Genomic DNA, 19,397 nt, shown 5'->3' on the forward strand with positions numbered 1-19,397 from the left:
CTCTTCCATCTACTGAGGTAGGAGCTCCCCACCTCCTGGACATATCCGAGTCCCTGGGAAGTTCCACCACCCCACAGGGTCTTGTTTAGTCCTTACCGCCTTTTTTGTGAGAATGATTCAAATGCCCACCACAGTCTCTCATTTGAGGAGTCTAGGTGTCTCCAGGGAGATTTTGTTGTTGTTTTGCTTTAACTTTTCTAGACCAAATGACAGAGACATGGACCTCAAGGTTTCTTGGCCTCGATATTACAGATGCCTGGGGCCAGATAGTGTTTTGGGAGGCAGTTGAGACATCTGTGCTGTGCTGATCCACATTTCTGGTGTCTTCCCACTGGCTCATCCTCCTTCCTGCCCACAGACTGGGACCCAACAAGGGCATCTCTAGATATAGCTGCATATGCCCAGGGGACAATGCTGCCACCCCACCCCAGCCCCATCCCCATCCCCACCCCACGGAGAGCCAGGCAAGGCCTGGAGACATGGGCTTGAATCCTGCACGCGCCACTGTTGGACCTTCCCTGAGAAATGTCACCTGCCCTTTCCACACACAGAAGGTCTGGGATCAGAAGAAAGGCTGTGACAGAGCCAATGGCTCTGCACAAGTCCAGAAATGCAGCTCTCAGATCCTTTCCACACACCTGTGAGTCAGAATCCACCCCTTATCTGCCTTTCCAGGTGGGCTGGCACACAGGCAACAGCGGGGAATCACTCGTACAGCATTAAGGTCCCAGGCACCCACCAGGGACCTACCACCCCCAGGGACCCATCTGTCCTCACTAGCTGGCCCTGGATTTGCCACCATGCAATACAAAGAGACAACCACAGAGATGAAAAACATCACCGTGCGCCACTGGTGACTCACGCCTGTAATCCTAGCTCCTCAGGAGGCCGAGATCTGAGGATTGTGGTTTGAAGCCAGGCTGGGGAGGAAAATCTGTGGGACTCTTATCTTCAATTAACTACCAAAAGCTAGAAGTAGAGATATGGTTCAAATGGTAGAGCATTAGCCGTGAGTATAAAAGCTCAGAGATAGTGCCCAGGCCCTGAGTTCAAGCCTCAGGACTCACAAACACACACACACACACACACACACACGCACACACGCACACACTCCTCTCCATCAGAGGGTTGGAAATGTGGATTTAATTCGACAGTGTGTCCCAGGCTGAGTCTATTTTGTGCTGAGTCTATCTCACAGCTGCCCTGGAATTAATGCCATCCCAAGCCCAGTCCCTTCCCACTTCTCAGACAAGCTAACGCAGGGACTCCTGCAATCTTCTTGATGAGGTTGAAAATTATAACAGCCTCTTGGCCACTGCTAGTCCATTTATCCATTTATTGACTCAGCAGGGGAAGGAACACAGCGTGAGGCAGGGTGCACTCTCCTCTGCCTGAGCCCGCTCTGGTGGCAACCTGCTCCTGCGTGCCTCTCACCTGAGCAGCCTCATCAAATCCCTCACAGCTGGCCCCGCTGGCAGCCCACAGACCATCCATCCATCCATCCTGGATCTCCCCAGCGCTTCTCCCTCCCCTTGGGTGACTGAAAGGTTTGGATATCAGGGACATGAGCAAGGCCTCATAGGCCCAGTGTGGATGCCCAGGGCTTCCCACTAGTTCTCCTGCCCTGGAACAGAGTGACACAACTCTACCAGTGCCAAAGACCCCTTTAGACACAGCCCGGAGGCTTCTCTCCTCCCATCCCTCATTCTCCCTCTGGAGTCCAGTCTGTCCTGGAAGATGTGGTGGCCAGAGCCAGACAAAGCTGTCCTTAATCTGGCTGCAGGATGGGGATCCTTGGAGGTGCCGAGACAGGCCTGCGCATTTCCCGAGCAAAGATGGGTGTGCTGGCTGTGAGCTTCTCAGCCTTCTGTTCCAGACGGGGGGAGGAAAACACTTACCTACAGGTCACTTCTGGCCCACCACCTGTTTTGATAAAGTTTTATTGAAGCACAACAACTACTTGGTGCATCCTCTCTAGATGGATGCTCTTGTTTCTTAATGGCCAAGTTTCAGAGTTTGAAAAGAACACCGTGTAGCTGGCACCATGAAACACATTTACTCTCTGGCTCTATAGAAGACACCAGTTCCTGTTCTAAAAATCCTAAAATTCCTAATCCCTTCACACTATCAGGTGTGCGATCTCATGTTCTATTCCCTAAGCTACATGGAATCAACTATGTCTGACTATCTGACCTACACAAACAAAAGCTGTGTATGATGGTGCACCCCTGTCATCCCAGCTGTGTGGGGGAATTACGAAAAAGGAGGATTGCAGTCTGGGCTAGCCCCTGAAAGTGAGATATACCACAATGAATACTCTTCTTGTGCAACTCGTATATGTTAATTTGAAAAATCTTAAGGCTGGGCACCAGTGGCTCCCATCTGTAATTCTAGCTACTCAGGAGGCTGAGATCTGAGGATGGCGGTTCAGAGCCAGATCAGGGAAGGAAAGTCTCCAACAAACCACCAGAAAACCGGAAATGGTGCTGTGGCTCAAGTAGTAGAGTGCTAGCCTTGAGCTGAAGAGCTCAGGGGCAGTGCCCAGGCCCAGAGTTCAAGCCCCACAACTGGCACGCAGACCTGTACACACACACACACACACACACACACACACACGCACAGGTAGAAAGTATTTGCTACCTGGCTACTTATAAAAAGCACCTGCAGCTCGGCCATGCAATGCACCAATTGCCACTGGCAGCTGACAGGGCAGGTGGGGAGGAGATGGGAGCCATCTTTACTTTCTTTCCTCATGTCTGCCGAGAGTGACCCTGGTCTCAGCAAACAAGGAGATAAGTGCCTGGAGGATTCCCCCTGAGGATTTCATATCTAGAAGTTTCTCTCTAGCAGGGTGCTGGCTCTCAAAACCACTGCCAACCTTAGTAAGAGCATAGGCCGCCTCCCGCTCTACCATAAGCGCCCGGCGCGGAGCTCCGTGGCCCCGCTAGGCGGCGTTGGCTGCCAACGGCTGCAGCCCATAAGCAGATGCAGCTTGAGTTTTGCTTTTTCCACTTGAAGACTTTTCCAGAAGATAAAGTGAAGATGCTGCTGGGGAAATGAGTGTGTTGCTTCTAACTATCCACGTGTGCTCAGGGCAATAAAAGCAGGCAGCCGCCAGTCATTGACCTGGAAAATGGCCAAGGCAAGCTGGCAAAGCATGGCCTTCCAGCCACACTTCACAGAGAGGGCATCTTAGAACCCATGGGGCACAGTGCAGGGGTAAGGGGGTGCCAAAGAACTTGCAAGATGTGAGTCTCAAGATTGCCAAACTGGAAATGATCCAATCACTGTGCTGGTATCCTCTCCCTGGTCTCAGTGGTGATGGTGACAGTGATGATGGTGATAGTGATAGTGGTTGTTGGGGTCCATCTTCCCCCCTAGATGGAAGGGGCCTGATGCACCTCCCCCAGCTGGGGAATGCGGCCCTTCCATCCTCTCTACATTGGAATCCGGAGAAACCGGTTGGGCAAAGAGACCCCCGACTTAGCTGGCAGCCAGCCTGGCGCCTACCAGCCCCGCCCTGGTTTGGCGCGCTCAGAGTGACGTAGCCCCTTGGAGGTCAAGTGACCAGCCCCTTGGAGGTCACCTGACAGCTCATGGCCTATGGGAATCCTGGCCAACCCCCTTCCCCCGATCATCTCCCCTTGTCCCTCTCTCAATAAAGTTAGTTCGCTCTCAGAAGCTTACTCCGTGGTCTATGTACGTTAGCTCCCAGGGTAGGATAGCGGTCACATTGCCACGCGGGTTGCGTGCACGCCAGGATGGAGCCGCCCCTACGTCTCACCCTGACAGACCTGCAGGCCGAGGGTTAGGGGAGAGGACGATACGAGGGTAATAAGAGAGAAAGAATAAGCATCTGAGCCAGAGCAGAGAAAGCAGACCCAACAGTGGTGATGGTAGTGGTGATGATGATGGTGGTGGTGGTGATGACATGGTCATGATGGTAGTGGTGATGATGGTGGTGCTGATGACGGTGACAGCAGTGGTCTTACTCTGGGCCCACCACTCATCCCCTTCACTCTTTCCCATGATGCTGTGTGGGGATGGAGTGAGCACAGGACACAAGAGAGGTAGGAAACATATGTGCAATGACCCAGGTCCCACAGGAAGAAGCAGGTGGAGCTGAGCGCCGTCCCAGGTCTCCTGGCCCCGTCCTTCACCCTGTCTGTCAAGCTCTTCTCTCCACACTCATCTCTGTACCTGCTAGTCATGAGCAACGTGCTGGGGAGAAAGTCAGCAAAGTCTTGTTCTACTCCAGGGTGGATAACAGACACCTTTATGGAAAGGAACAGGCCCCTGAGATCTCTGCCCGTGGTAGATAGAAACATCCCCTGGAAACATGGAAAAGATGGCAACTGCTCACCAATAAAACTTCATTTACAAAAGCCAGGAGGGCAACCACATCTCCCCAGGAGTTACCAAGCTATGTTTTGTGGCATGGCCTCAGGGCCAGGATAGAGACCTGATGCGAGGCCCAGCATCCACCAGCCACAGATCCACACCGGCTAAGCATGCATCCAGCAGCTGTGGCCAATAAGAGAAGAAACACTGCCTGCAAAGGGCACCAAAGCCAAGGACGTGGGCAGAGGAGGATGCGGCCAGTGAGTGCCAAAGTGCCCACCAAGCCAGTCAGCGGGTGGAGATGGGAGCTGGTCCCAAGAAATAAAACCGGCGCTGCTCCCCTGATGCTTGGTGTAGCTTCAGGTGCTTTCTGTTTACACTCAGCTCAGGAAATAAAACATGGATGGGAGAGGTCTCAGGCGGGGTGAGCGTGTACCTCAGCCTGCCTCACACCTTAAGGCCTAGGGTTCCCAGCATGGTAAAACAATATATATATATATATATATATATATATATATATATATATATATATATATATAATGAAGCTGGGTGCCAGTGGCTCACACCTGTAATCCTAGCTACTCAGGAGGCTGAGATCTGAGGATCTCAGTTCAAAGCCAGCCCAGGAAGAACAATGCATGAGACTTAGCTCCAATTAACCACCAGAAAAGACAGACATGGAGTGGTGGCTCAAGTGGTAGAGCACAGGCCATGAGCAAAATAAAGGTCAGGAATAGGCTCTGAGTTCAAAGTTACACACACACACACACACACACACACACACACACACCTCTCAAAGAAACTACTCTAACTGGATTACAGTTTGGAGTCAAACCCAGGAGCCTCCCAGATTTCACTAGAGTCCACTGTTTTGCGAAGAAATCGGAGTCCTTCTCATTCTTTCTATGTGTGGGTCCAGTACTGGACCTCCATAGGCCTCTCTGACTTGCAATCAAATGAAGGATCACCTCATCTAAACAATCTGAGCACACTGGCACTATTTCATCAGCCACTTCCCCTGCCATGTCTTTTAATCCTTTTTTTTTTTTTTTTTTTTTTTGGTGCTGCCAAGCCCGGTCCCTTGAACGTTTGTGTCCAAGTCTAGCGCTCTAGCACTTGAGCCATAGATCCACACCTGACGTTTTGCTAATTAATTGGAGATAAGAGTCTCAGGGACTTTCCTGCCCAGGCTGGCTTTGAACCACGATCCTCAGATCTCAGCCCTGTGAGTGGCTAGGATGACAGGCATGAGCCACTGGTGCTCCCATCCTCACTTTAAGAAATTAACATTATTCTTCCTCTCTGCCATCCTGAGACTCCGTACTTTATTTGTAAATGGTATTAGCAACTTTCATTCTGGTTAATTTCGGGTGTTCCATTTCCACAGGTCGGGAGTAACAGATGTAATGATGATGCCTAGGTGGAGTTTCTGCAATGGATTTTTATTATCAGGTTGCTCATCTTGGAGGACAAAGCAAAGAAACTCACTTCAGTGGGTGATAACACCTCCTGAACTGAGGCTAGTGCCTCTGCTGAATGGGGGTAAATAGAAGCAGCCAGCCTGGAAGTATGCTTGGGGTGGAAAGGAGGGCAGCCCTGCAGTACAGTTCCCCCACCAAGTGTCTCTGGTCCAGGAATCTCTGTGGCTAATGTGGGAGACCGGGGCTGATGGTGGCTGTGCTGAGAGAGCCATGTAAATGCACTCAGGGCCCTGGGCTGGCTGGAGCCATTGAGAGCAGAGAGCTGGAGCCAGCCATGAGCACAGACTGGAAGTTTACAAATGTGTGGGGCCTGGTGGATGGTGCTTCCATAACTGGACAGTCATTAAGAGAATGCCTGTCTCCGGGGATGCCAGGAAACGCATTGTTTACATGCAGCTTCAGGCCCCGGCCCTCCAGATGGAAGGACTTGTTAAATACTTCACTTCCCAGCCAAAATGACTCATCTTTATGTGCTCAAGTTCAGAGCTATTTGCAAAAGGAAAACAAACACACCAGAGCTTTTGCAAACTGAACTCTGGGTAACTGTGAGTGAGGGACAAGTCAAGTTCTGACCTAAATGTTGGGAAAAAATAAACAAATCAAATTTGAAAAGTAAAATGGAATCTGTCTTTGGGCTGGTCTCGGAAAACAGTGATAATATTCAGTGTACATGTATGAATATGGAACCATGTGGGACTGGGAGAGATAAGGAGAAGAAAGGAAGGAGAGACATTGATCAAGAGGCACTGTACTCCAGCTGAGGCTGGTGGTTCACCCCTGTCATTCCAGCTACTCAGGAGGCTGAGATCTGAGGATCACAGTTCAAAGCCAGCCCAGGCAGGAAAGTCCCAGAAACTCTCACCTCAAATGAAGCACCACAAATGTCAGGACTGGAGCTGGAGCATAGTGGTAGAGCTACAGCCTTGAGCAAAAGAGCTCAGGACAGCATCCCAAGCAACACACACACACACACACACACACACACACACACACACACACACACACTGCATGTACTTATAAATTGACAGGTAGAATTGAAAGCTCTTTGTATAAATAATTAAAGAAAACTTAAAACACAAAAGAAAAAGGACAACAGGAATCCCAGGAAGCCTTGGGGTATGGTTACAAGCTAGAAATGTGGCTTGAATTCCTTGTTTCATCTTGTGTGCTTATGTGTGTAGTAAGTGTGTATGTCCATGTGTGCACTGAACTCAGGGCCTGGGCTCTGTCCTTGAGCTTTTTGCTTAAGACTAGTGCTCTACACTTGAGCTGCAGCTCTACTTCTGGCTTTTTCTTTTTGTTTGTTTGTTTGCTGGTTAACTGGAGATTAAGAGTGTCATAGACTTGCCTTCCAGGGCTAGTTTTAAACCCCAGTCCTCAGATCTCAGACTCCTGAGTAGCTAGAATCACGGACTTGAGCCACTGGCACCTGGTTTTGCTTTCTTTTGCGGGGAGGTAAGTAGTTAGGTAGCCCCCATTTTTTTTTTTTTTTTTTTTGGCCAGTCCTGGGCCTTGGACTCAGGGCCTGAGCACTGTCCCTGGCTTCTTCCCGCTCAAGGCTAGCACTCTGCCACTTGAGCCACAGCGCCGCTTCTGGCCGTTTTCTGTATATGTGGTGCTGGGGAATCGAACCTAGGGCCTCGTGTATCCGAGGCAGGCACTCTTGCCTCTAGGCTATATCCCCAGCCCCAATAGCCCCCATTTTTACATGCAAGGTAACAGAACCTGTCCCACGGGGCTGGCCTTTGCTGGGCCAGACAGAGAGCTACAAGAGCATTCAAATCAACACCCTTTCCTTCCACTCCACCCATGGCTTTGGAGCAAGGGTCCCAGGACGCTGCCCTACCATGACACCGAACCAAGGCTACAGAGGCTCACTATTAAAGGTCCAGGTGTCATAAATCACATTAGGAAAGATAAGAAACTGCACACCCATGCTTTCAGAGTCACTATCCAACCTGCAGAGTGAAGATGAAGTTCAAGGGCAGCCCTGCGCTCACTGACTTGATGCGTTGGCTTGAGTCCACCCTGCCCGGAGGATTTACACCAAAGGAACTGGAATGCACCTCAGGCCAGGAAATTCCCTGTTCCGGGAAAGCCCAGACAAGCTCACTTCCTGGAAATCCCCTGGATCTAAATCCATCTTTCCATTCTGTGAATGGACGGCTCTCTCCTTAAAGGGGAGTAGAGGGACAAGGAGGAGGGGACCAGGAACCCCCCCCCCAGCCCAGAAAAGCCCCCTCCTCTCCTCCATTTCACTTCCAAGGCTTTTGCATTTCCCTGCTCTGAAGGTGGAAAATATGTCCCCAAGTAACAGCAGATCCATAATTCATGGGGCATATATATAATTGATGCCGGATTTAACAGAAGTAGAGCCATAAGTGGTTGTCCATTAACTATTTATGACCTTGCCCAGGCAGCTGACAAGTCAGCCGCAGCGAAGAGATCATACCCGTGCGCCCATGTTTTATTTAAACATTATTATAAGTACACAGCCTGCAGCCGTCCCACCCTTGCACCCAGAATCACGTCCCACCGGGAAGTCACCGCTGGGTCTCAGGGAGGTCAGGATCAGATTTAGCTGAGATGCTACTGTCCTCTTCCTATGTGTGTGTAGAGAGAGCCATGTTCCCTCTTCCTCCCATTCATGACTCTCTCCCTTCCCTGTGTACCCCCCTCCCGGTAGTCAGGCATCCTGTGGTTATATCACCTGGCCTTCCTAAACCCCAGTTTATTTCACTGTAGAATGGGGGCTGCCAAAGACATTCCTGGATGGTGGCTTGCTCACAGCTGGTGCTCTACCATTTGGGACACACCTCCAGCCTGGCTTTGTGCTGATTAAATGGAGATGGAGCCTCTTGGACTTTGAGGGTCACACCTGACCTCAAATTAGAATCCTCCAACTCCCAGCCTCCTTGTGAGTTAAGATTACAGGCAGGAGCCACCAGTACTGAGGTGATCAACAGTTCTTAACAAGGAACAACTAAAACATACAGTCTCCTCCCCACCCCCTTTGGGACATGGGACATGACTGGAGATTGGTTTCGCTGGCTGGGGCAGAACTGCTACTGACATCTAGCAGGCAGAGACCAGAGATTCTGCCAAGAATCTTACAATGTACAGCACAGCCACACCAAGAAGGATCTGATATTACAACAGTGATAATACCAAGGTTGAGAAACTTCAGGTGATAGAACTGGAAGAAATAATTCTATGATTGTTTTTTTAATGGACTCAAATGGGCAAACTTGATATGTTTAAGAGGTGCTGTGAGCTTAAGAATGGATTTGGAGGCCAGACCTGGGTTCCAATTCTGACCCTGCTGCATGGTGGGATGGTGACATTAGAGAAACTCATCTCCACCCACCCCACCCCCCCCGCATCGCCCCATTTGGTGCTCAGCTTCTCTACACCTCCTCCCTGCACCTTGAATACCACTCGCCCTGGACCCATCTGCAAGGTCCCCCGGACCCTGGGACTCTGAGACTACGGAAAAACAAAAGACTATAAACTCACTTATGGGTGAGCTGTCCCCACCATGCCAGCGACAGAGGAACTTGAATGATTTAGAGCCAGCCAGAACATTCCTTCCCCCATAATGGCTCCTGGAGTCACCAGGAATAGTAGTACATTTACTAAAATTAATGGCAAAACCTCATTTTTCTTTCACCCGGGAAGAGAAGTTCCATGGGCAGTAATTGATCCTGATCTCCTTGTTCCGGGGGGCTGGCTGCTGGAATCCATCATCCCCAGGCAACGACTCCCAGCCTTTAAACCAACACCCACCATGATGGATGGTACCGGCTGGGGATAGGCAGAAAGGAAGGCCTATGGGCAATCTATCAACGTCCTTCTTGAACCTTCACTAGAGCCCAGGGGGCTGAGTCTGCTTCTCAGTCTCCTAGAGCAAAGCCAGTTCTCAGCAGGGCTGGGTGGGAAGGGCAGCAGGGACAGTTTTAGTGCTGGCCATGAAGCAGTACCCAGCCTGGCTCTGACCCTGCGACTTCTGAGCAACTGCTGTCCCTTTGCTAGCTGCCTGATGATGATGATATCCGATGTTCAAAGAAGAGAGCATGGTGCAAGGCTGGAGCACACCCAATGTGTGCTGAGGGAATCGAGAAATGGAGTAAATGATCAGACAGTAGAGTTAGAAATTCCATCCATTTAAAAGCTGCTGGCTCAGACCTGTCATCCTAGCTACTTGGGAGATTGAGATCTGAGGATCATGGTTCAAAGCCAGCCTGAGAAAGAAATCCATGAGGCTCTTAATCTCCAATGAACCACCAGAAAACAAGAAGGGAGCTGTGGTTCAAAGTGATAAAGCACTAGCCTTGAGCACAAGAATGCAGGGACAGTGCCCAGGCCCTGAGTTCAAGCCCCAAGACTGACACACACAAAAGTAAAAGAAAAAGATGGGAGATGAACATGGTAGTGCTTTACTGTAGGAAATGGGTGTGTAGTGTGGCACCTGGCCCCAGGAAAGAGATGTAGTGCCAACTGGCATTCTTGGAGATACTGACCTGCAAATCACAGAACTTGAGACACTCCCTGGCTCTCACAGCAGAAACCCTGCACATGGGTGCTGATATATACCAACAAATAGCTTCATGTGACAGTGCTGGTCAGCAGTCCACTGCTTTGACAAAGTGGTTGAGATAAGCGATGTGTAAAGAAGAGAAGTTGACCCCGACACATGGTTTCTGAGGCTCTTTGGTCCTGTTCCTGGGGGCCTGGGGCCACACAGACCACCCTGGCTGGGAATGTGGGGTGAGGGAAGCAAAGTTCTGCTGGCTTCATGGCATCCAGGAAACAAGGAGAGAGGCAGCAAGGGGCTGGAGCCCACGGTCCCTCCACGAGCCCGCCCCCAGTGACTTCACTTTCTCCTGGGAAGAAGGCTGCGGCAGCCAGGAGGGGGCACTAGACTAGCAGAAGGCAGATGACACACAAAAGCCTCTCTCCAGGGTCTGTGCAGTGAGCCCTGGCCCAGGACACTCCAATTTCAGACTCGTAGCTTCCATAACTGCAGAGTACCTATCTGCTAGGAGCCAACAACAGAACTCCCATAGGGAATCAGAGAGAAAGGCTCAGGAAAGAGAAATACACTCAGTCTTACTGACATGCTTGCACTCGGGACAAGTAAGTCTTACTTTCAGCATGCATGCAGCAGGCTCTGTGTTTCAGAGTTCGTGTTGTTTCTGTTTTGACAGACAGGCAGGAGCTATACTGGTGGGACACTCTCATTATATTGCATTTTCTTTTTGTGGTCCTGGCGATCAAATTCAGGGCCTCATATTTGTTTACTCAAACCATGCCTCTAGACCTCTTTTTTGCTTTCAGTTTATTTTCCTGATCTCATGCTTGCCCAAGCCAGCCTTGGACCATGAATCTTCCTACCTCTCCTCTACCTTCCAAGTGGCTGGGATTACAGGCATGGTTTACCATACCCTGGTTTACTTTTTTTCTTTCTTTCCAGTCCTGGGGATTGAACTCAGGGCCTGAGCACTGTCCCTGGCTTCCTTTTGCTCAAGGCTAACACTCTGCCACTTGAGCCACAGCGCCACTTTTGGCTATTTTCTATATATGTGGTCCTGAGGAATGGAACCCAGGGCTTCATGTATACGAGGCAAGCACTCTTGCCACTAGGCTATATTCCCAGCCCCCTGGTTTACTTTTTAAGATAAAGTCTGATTAACTGTTTTTCTTGGGCTGACCTGGGATTATTATTCTTCTCTCCACTTCCTGAGGTGGGATTCTAGGTGTGGATCACCACACCCAATTCCACTGCATTTTAAAATTTATTGTTCTTGGAAGGTTTTGCAGGAATTGCAAATGGTTTGGAGTAACTTTGTGCACAGCAAGTCTATCAATCCACTCCTTCAACTTCTCAGTCACCAGCTATTTTCAGCAATAAGGTGTTTTAAAATAGAGGCATGCTGATTTTTAGATATGATAACCCTATCCAGTCCAATAAACATGAACATTTTAGATGCGCTAAGAAACCAAGAATTTCCCATGATTCATGCAGCAGTCCTCGATGCCACTCTTAGAATGCAAGCAGCAGAATCTTGCAGATTGGCCTGGATAATATTCAGTATTTTAGGGTCTTTAAGGGTCTCGAATATAGCCATAGGAAAATGAAATGGGGAGGGGGCCCAGAGGACAGAGAGAAGAAAAGAGAAAAGATGGAGAAAATGAGAGTGGGGGACAGGGAAGGAAGACCAGTGTTTGATGCGGTCAGCATGTCTGCGTGCCCCGCTCACTAAGGGAGATATCAGAGGAGAGAGGCTGGGGACATGTCTCTTCCCAGCGGAGCCTGCCAGAAGGGGGTCTGTTTTGCCTTCCTGGGGAGCAGGTCTACTAATGAGGAAGCATCCTGTGGATTAGAGGAAGGCTACCTTCTCTCTCCCCAGCCAGCCAGCAGGGACTCAGTGTGGGAAACTGAACCTCAGCCTCTGTGCCACTCTGTGCGGCCAGGGGGCTTGGCTGCATGGAAGAAAGAGACAGGGAGTGGCCGGTCAAGGGCAAAGCCAATGGAGGCGGGGTGACTGGCAAGGCGGGGTGGCTGGCAGTGGGAGACAGATGCTGCAGCAGGGCAAGGAGAATGTTCCTTCCTTAGGGCCCTGTGCACCAGTCCCAGGAATGTCTTCTTGTTCTCAGGGAAGGTGCTGTGGTGATGGGGGAAAGTGAGTACCAGGGACCCCTTCCTGGTGACAGATAAAAAATGTGCTGTCTTTAGGATATTTGTCCCCATGGGTGGAAGGGCAAAGCAGAGGATCACCAATGCTCTGAGGTCCTAGAACAAACGAACCAAATGAGAAACCCGCACTCTGGATGGGTGCCGGTGGCTCACATCTGTCATCCTAGCTATTTAGGAGACTGAGATTGGAAGGATCACAGTTCAAGGCCAGCTGGGGCAGAAAAGTCAAGATCCCATCTCCATGGAAAGCTGAGCCTGGTTGTAATCCTAAAAGCCCAGGAGGCAAGCCCTGGAGTCTCCCAATGGGAAGATGTCCCCTACCTTAAGAACGTGGGCTCTCTCCAGGCCCAAACCCTTGACTGTGCAAGGGGGGCACCTTACCAGCTCCATGCACCGCCGGCTGGCCTCTGCCTCCCGCTGCACCAGCTCCTCCATCTCCGCCTTCATCTCCTCCAGCCGCCGCTGGTAATACTGGCTGTTCTCCCGCTGCTGGGTCTCAGCCATAGTGGCCTGTGACAGCTCCTCGCCCATCTTGATCAGGCTGTCCCTAAGCCGGATCACCAGGACCTGGGAGGCGCAGAGAACACCCATGCTTGAGGCCTCAGGTAGGGGCTCAGAGCAGAGACTGCAGTCTGCACTCGCTGTGTGCTCACAAAGCAGTCCCGCTAAGAAGCCTGATTTGGGGCTACAAAATAAAAATTGCTTTGAAAGTGCAGAAATAAACGGGGCCTACTAAGAATGCTGACTTTTTGGGATGCGCTGGGTTCAAATCCCACCTCTCCCTCCTCTCCTTGGCTGTGTGACCTTGGGCAGGCAATTGGGCTTCTCTGAGAAACACCAGTGACACCATTCCCACATCCCTGCCGGATGGAGTGGAGTGTGTCAGGTTATGCTGAGGGTGTGGCTCAGTGCCGGAGGCCGTGGCAGCGAAGGACTAGGAGTGGTTACTGTGTGCAAAGTCGCCATCCATCCTGAGGTCTGGGAGACAGAGCCATGCCCTGGAGAGCAAACTCTGCTGAAACCTTTCCCCAGCACAAGATTTGACTCTGGATTTATAAAACAAGAGCTACTGTCAGGTCATCTCTTGAGCCCCAGTCCTAATACTTCATGCTACCTGTCCTTTCCTGGGGGTGATAAGTGCAGAAGGACCCAAGGGGACCACAGAAAGCAAGGCGCGTGGGGTGCAGCATTGTGGACACTACAGATAACAGAGCCAGGGGCCGTCCTGCAGAATCCTTTAGGCAGCCCAAAGCTTGGAACACATTGATGCTGGTGTGTAAACGCCAGCATGTGGAGGTAAGACAACTGGGAGGAGGGAGGAGGAAGGGAAGGAGGAGGAGAGGGAGGGGGAGGGAGGGGAAGAGAGGGAGCCACATGAATATTTCAAGCCCTTTGCTGAGTACTCTGAGCCCATCTCTGAAGTCACAGAAAGGAGGAGAAATGAATGGAGATCAGACACTCCACAGGAGCCTAAACTGATCTCTGATCCTTGTTGTTAAATGAAGCCAGTGGAGGAGGTGGAGAGACAGGTGGTTCCCAAATGGGGTCCTCAGGGTACCCCATCTGGGCCACAAGGACCTGGGTTTCTACAAGATTCAAATGATGGTAGTGGGAGAGAGGGAAGGAGCAGGCTCTGAGACAGACAATTTTCCCTGTCTGAACTTTCAGCTATCAATCAACATTTTCATCTCTCCTCAGCCCCTGTCTAGCAAAGAGAATCAAGAGAACCTGACTCCATGCTTGAATCAAACCCCAAATGATACAACCCAGTATGACACCCCAAATCACTTAACATATATGGCAGATGAAACTTTCAGATGGTGGCAGAGATGACAGTGCCTTGCGGAATAGCCTGAGGGATTCTAGGATCCGCTGAGGGTGGAGGCTGGGGGATTTCTCTGTTCACCCTCTGCAAGCCTCACTGGAGAAAGAGTCTGAAGGAGATGCACAGCTGCCCCGGCCCACAGGCTCCGCCAGGCATTGCAGGGAAGCCCCCGGCTGCTGAGAACTCAGAACGGGGACCCAGATGGGGTGACAGGACATGTCCCTACACTGCTATCACAGAGGCTCCTGGGGTTACACCGAGCCAAGCACTGGACCTCTCTGGGGGGAGAGGGGGTCATCTTCTCCTTGGTCACCAGGGGTCACCCATGGAGCAGGACTGGTTAATAGCCAAGGATCTTGCCAAGGATGAAGACCTACCTGAATGCCCAGAGATGAGGAGGGAGATACACACCTGAGCTCCCAGCTCAAGGTGAGCACAAAGGTATTTAATGAGCCCCCAACACAGCACATCAAGGTCTTACTTCATCCTTCAAGGCTCAGCATGATGGCTGCCTCCTCCTGGAAGCCCCCACCCCCACCCCATTCCCCAGCACAGAAAGGATCTCTACCTCTTTCTTCCAGGCCTCCCTGATGAAGAGTGAATGTATACATTTGCTACCCATCTGCCCTCTGTGCATCACAGAAGGCCATTTTCAACACAAGGCCATGCTCAAATTAGGTGCAAAATAAATTTATTTAGAAACAAGTGTTGGATGCCTAAGTGGATAAATAGGTGGATGGATGAGCAAACTAATTGAGATGGCTCTAGGTCTGAATAAAAAAGAAGAATGAAGGGAACAAGGAAGAACAAATGGGAGGATGGATGGATGGTAGATAGACAGAAGATAAATGTATAGACAGATGAATGGATAATGGGTGAATGGATGGACAAATGAATAGATAATGGGTGTATGTATGTATGTATCGATCCATAGATCGATGGATAAATGAATGGATGTGGGCAGATAGATGATGGACAGATGGAAAGATGATGGGTGAATGGATGGACAAATGAATAGACAATGAGTGTATGGGTGTATGTATGTGTGTATGGATGGATCCATTGATCAACGATAAGTGAATGGATGTGGGTGAATAGATGATGAACAGATTGAAAGATAGTGGGGGGATGGATGGAGGTTGGATGGAAAGACAGATGAATGGATCATGAATGGGTAGATGATGAATAGATGAATTGATAGCAGATGAATGGATAATAGATGGATGGATAATAGATGGATGGAATAATGGATGGATGGATGGATGGATGGGCTGATAGTGTCAGGGATGGATGAATGAGTGGAGAGGTCACTTGAGGAAAAGCACAATAGAAAGAGGGAAGACAGAGAAGGCGAGGGAGGGCTGGGGAAGGGCAGATGGAAGAGTCATGGCCATCCTGAGCATGGCATACGATGACCAGGGTGGGTGGAGCTGGCCCACACTCTCCCTGACCCTCTCCCTGAGCAGGGTTTGCATGGCCCCGAGTACCTCGAATCTCTTGATCTGCACTTTCTGAAACTCCGTCCTGCTCTCCAGGTCACAGACAACCGCCTCCTGCCTGCTGACAATGGCGCGGTTCACGGTGGATTGCTCCAGGTACTCGATGCGTGTCTGGGCCACCTGCAGCTGGGGACATAGTAGCAGGCTCCACTGACCACTGGTCAGTCCCAGGCCTCAGGACAGACCACATGCAAGCTCCAGGCCCGGGGCTATCACTGCCCCACTGTGTGGTCAGAATCTGAGGCAGGACTCCGGATCAGTGTCCCCTTTGCCATTCCCCACGGTGACATTGTCTCTGTCTACATCATGCAGAAAAGCTAGCTCCTGCTCTTGACACCAGCATCCAGCCAGTGGCCAGAGTAATGCTCTCTATCCTGCCTTAGGTCATTCAGTGCCCATGAGCCCCCCCATCACTCTGATAGCCACATGCCATGGTTCTAGAAAGGGCTTAGAGAACTCATCTCATGGCAGCTGTCCATAGGTTGAGGTGAGAGGCTAGGGGAGGCCGAGAGCCAGTGTGACTTCAAAGGAAGATCACATGGGGCTGAAATCTTCATTCATATAAACCATGGCTCTTCCTTACAGCAGATTTGCAAAAGGAGAAAGAGTAGCCTGGGCAGAAAGGCTGGCAGAGTGGCCCTGGAGGTGGGGCCTGGCATGGGCAGGAGTGACTGAATATTTATCTGTCAGTCTACTGAGACTGTCCTCAACTGTTCCCTCGATCATTGGTCGCACACTCTGCAGTTGCAGGAATAAAGGTGCAGGGCTCAAGGGAGCCTGACCCTTCCTGCCCATCCCATATGGCCCAGAACACCTACTTGCTCTTGGAGCTTTTGCTTCTCATTCCTAGCTTCCTCCAGCTGCAGGTGCAGCTCTTGGATCTGCTCGATGTCAGCAGCGGACTGGGGAGACAGTGATGAGAAGAATGTCATCATGAGGCCACCCTTACCGCCAATGCCTCCCCTCTTCTCAGAGGTTCCTTGACAACAGCAGTTCAGTTCCCAAAACTTGTCTCCCAGCCCTCCCCACACCCCTCAGCCTCTGGACTTTGTCAACTGTCCTGTTGGATGGGTGGATGGATGGATGGGTGGATGGATTGATAGATGGATGATTAGATGGATGGGTAGATGGAGGGATGGATAGGTGGATGGATGGATGGATGAATGGGTGTGTGGATAGATGGATAGACGGATGGATGGCTGATCAGATGGATGGATGGATGGCTGCTGAATGGATAGGTGATGTATGAATAAATCACAATTTTTCTTGCTGGAGAGGTGCTTCAGATGCACTCTCTGTGGGTGGTCTTCTCCTTCCTCAGAGCTATGTGAAGCTTACTAGCTCTCCCTGTTTTCTCTATAGCATCTACTGGCCCCACGGTGGCTCAGTTACCTGGGCTATGAGGTCCTTGTGCTTCTGCATGAGGTCATTCAGGTCGTCCTGGTCCTCGTCGATGCGCTTCAGGAGGTCGGCCTTCTCAAACTGCAGCCGGAACAGCTGCTCGTCCACCTGCCGGTGACAGCTGGGGTCCGCAGGTGCACATACGTGTGTGTGTGTGTGTATGTATGTATGTATGTATGTGCATGTGTGCACACTGGCTTGTGTGTGCTCGGGTGTGGGCATGGACCTTTGTGGGTCAGCTCCTTATAAAGACCAGGGAAATCTTGAGGCAAGCATTCGGTGACCCATCTCCATCTCTATGTAAGCTTCAGGGGTTTGCACATGGGGTGCACATGGGGAGTACATGCACACGATCCTTTGTACCTGGGCAGGGGATGTGGAAGCCTCCCCCAGCCCTCGCTGTGGGCTCCGGGCAGAGGAGGGACATACCAGGCTCTTGCTCCGCGCCATGTTCTCCAGCTCGCTGTGCATGGTCTCCAGCTCCACTGTCAGTGCCTTCTGCGTCTTCAGGGCATCCTCGCACTTCGCCTCACTCTGCTCCAGCTGGCAGGTGGCAAGGAAGAGGCAGAGATGAGGGGCCTGGGGCAGAGGCTACCTCCCTGAGCACACCACAGGACACAGGACCGTTTGCACAGGGCCCTCGTGTGTCCACACCTCTTGGTCACCACACCGAGATGGGGACAAAAGTGTCTCCACCAGAGACAGCCGGGCTCTGTGCCCACTCAGGATGCCAGCAGCATGATGTAGAGCTCCGCCTCCCCACCACCCCACAGGTATGGGACTTGCAGGGAGACGATCAAGTGGTCCCTGACTTCCCACAGGGGCAACAGGTGGGGACCAGCAATGGCAGCCTCAGTGGGGAGCACAGGGAGGAGGGGGTGCATCATGGATGAAGATGAGAATCATGGGAGGCTTCCTGGGGGAAGCGGGGATAGAGGGAGCTTCTTCACCGAGGACTTCGTGGTAAAACATTGGGTGGTCTGCAAACCTCCTTCTAAGTGAAACATAACAAATATGTGGGTGGTTTCCTAGCTTTCCATCTCTCAGGAGACTCTCACTGTTCTTTCTCACACTTTCCCTTTGTGCCTGCAGGCACCATTGCCTGTGTACGTCACCCCAGAAGAAAACTGAGTGCCATGGTCTGACACCCATGTTTGTGCACAAACCCTGCATGTAACTGGCAGCATCGCCGGATATCCTGAACCACATAATCTCCACACAGGAAACACCCTTAGAGATGGCTGAAGGCAAACATTCAGGGCTCAGAGAGGCCCAGCACCTTCATTAAAGACACACAGCAGAGAGGAAGAGAGTTGAGCCTTGTATCCGGACCAGCATACTTTCTACAAGACCAAAGCATCATTTCCAAGAGTTCCTGATGCTCACGCCAAAGCCAACACAGAAAGAAGGGAAGGAAGGAGGGAAGGTCCTGTTGAAGGGGGTTATGGTCTCTGGTCCTTGGGGACCCAAGTAAGAAAGGGTCCCACTGAGCTGAGGAAACTTTCATCTCCTTCCGAACTGGGCAACAAGCAGTATCCTGCAAGTGTCCAGGAGCTGGGCCCAGCTGTTGACCCAACACTGACAGAGACAGAAGGAAGGACTGGACTCTCTCCTGTCCTGGGATATTTCCTGGCCAGCACGCCATGCAGAGCCTCTCTCTGAACTTCCACCCTCACGTCACTCCTGAGCTTGCAGGTGCACACATCTTCCAGGCCAGGCCAGCAAGGCTGCAAACCGGTGCCTGGCCTGAGCTGGGGCGTGGGTTCCCCTGACCCCTGCGGCCTTTAGCCAGCTCCTCAGCTCCAGCCCTGCCCTGCCCTCCTCTTCCAGAGCACTTCTGGGACAGCGCCCAGGCCCTGAGTTCGAGCCCCAGGACCAGCACACATGCACCTGTGTGGGTGTGTGCACACACAGAGTGTATCTAGAACCATGTTACAGTAAAGGGATGATCGTGGTCCCTGTGGCCCTCACCTGCCATGCCAGGCAGAAATCAGTCCTGGGGAAGCCAAGGTCAGGGTCAAGGCAGGGAGGCTCCAGACCCTGCTGTCCTGGTCACACACAGGGCTCCCCTTCTGAGTTCTTCCCTCTCAGTTCCCTCCCACCACACCAATTCCTTCAGTGCCCCGCAATTGAGATTCCCCTCATGCGTCCAT

The 19,397-nt window shown here is 51.4% G+C and overlaps 1 protein-coding gene across 1 annotated transcript in view; it reads right to left on the minus strand.

The window, feature by feature from the left end:
• Nucleotides 1–19,397, minus strand: part of Myo18b (myosin XVIIIB) — a 122,679-nt gene that overhangs the window by 24,797 nt on the left and 78,485 nt on the right. Inside the window, exons 35-39 of the mRNA XM_048342750.1 lie at nt 17,674–17,787; nt 17,236–17,352; nt 16,662–16,745; nt 15,832–15,969; nt 12,901–13,086 (exon numbers count right to left, since the gene is read on the minus strand). Of these exons, the coding sequence (XP_048198707.1) occupies nt 12,901–13,086; nt 15,832–15,969; nt 16,662–16,745; nt 17,236–17,352; nt 17,674–17,787 (639 nt within the window). The remainder of the gene's footprint in view (nt 1–12,900; nt 13,087–15,831; nt 15,970–16,661; nt 16,746–17,235; nt 17,353–17,673; nt 17,788–19,397) is intronic.

The sequence above is a fragment of the Perognathus longimembris genome, chromosome 3, assembly GCF_023159225.1.
Source record: "Perognathus longimembris pacificus isolate PPM17 chromosome 3, ASM2315922v1, whole genome shotgun sequence".
NCBI lineage: Eukaryota > Metazoa > Chordata > Mammalia > Rodentia > Heteromyidae > Perognathus > Perognathus longimembris.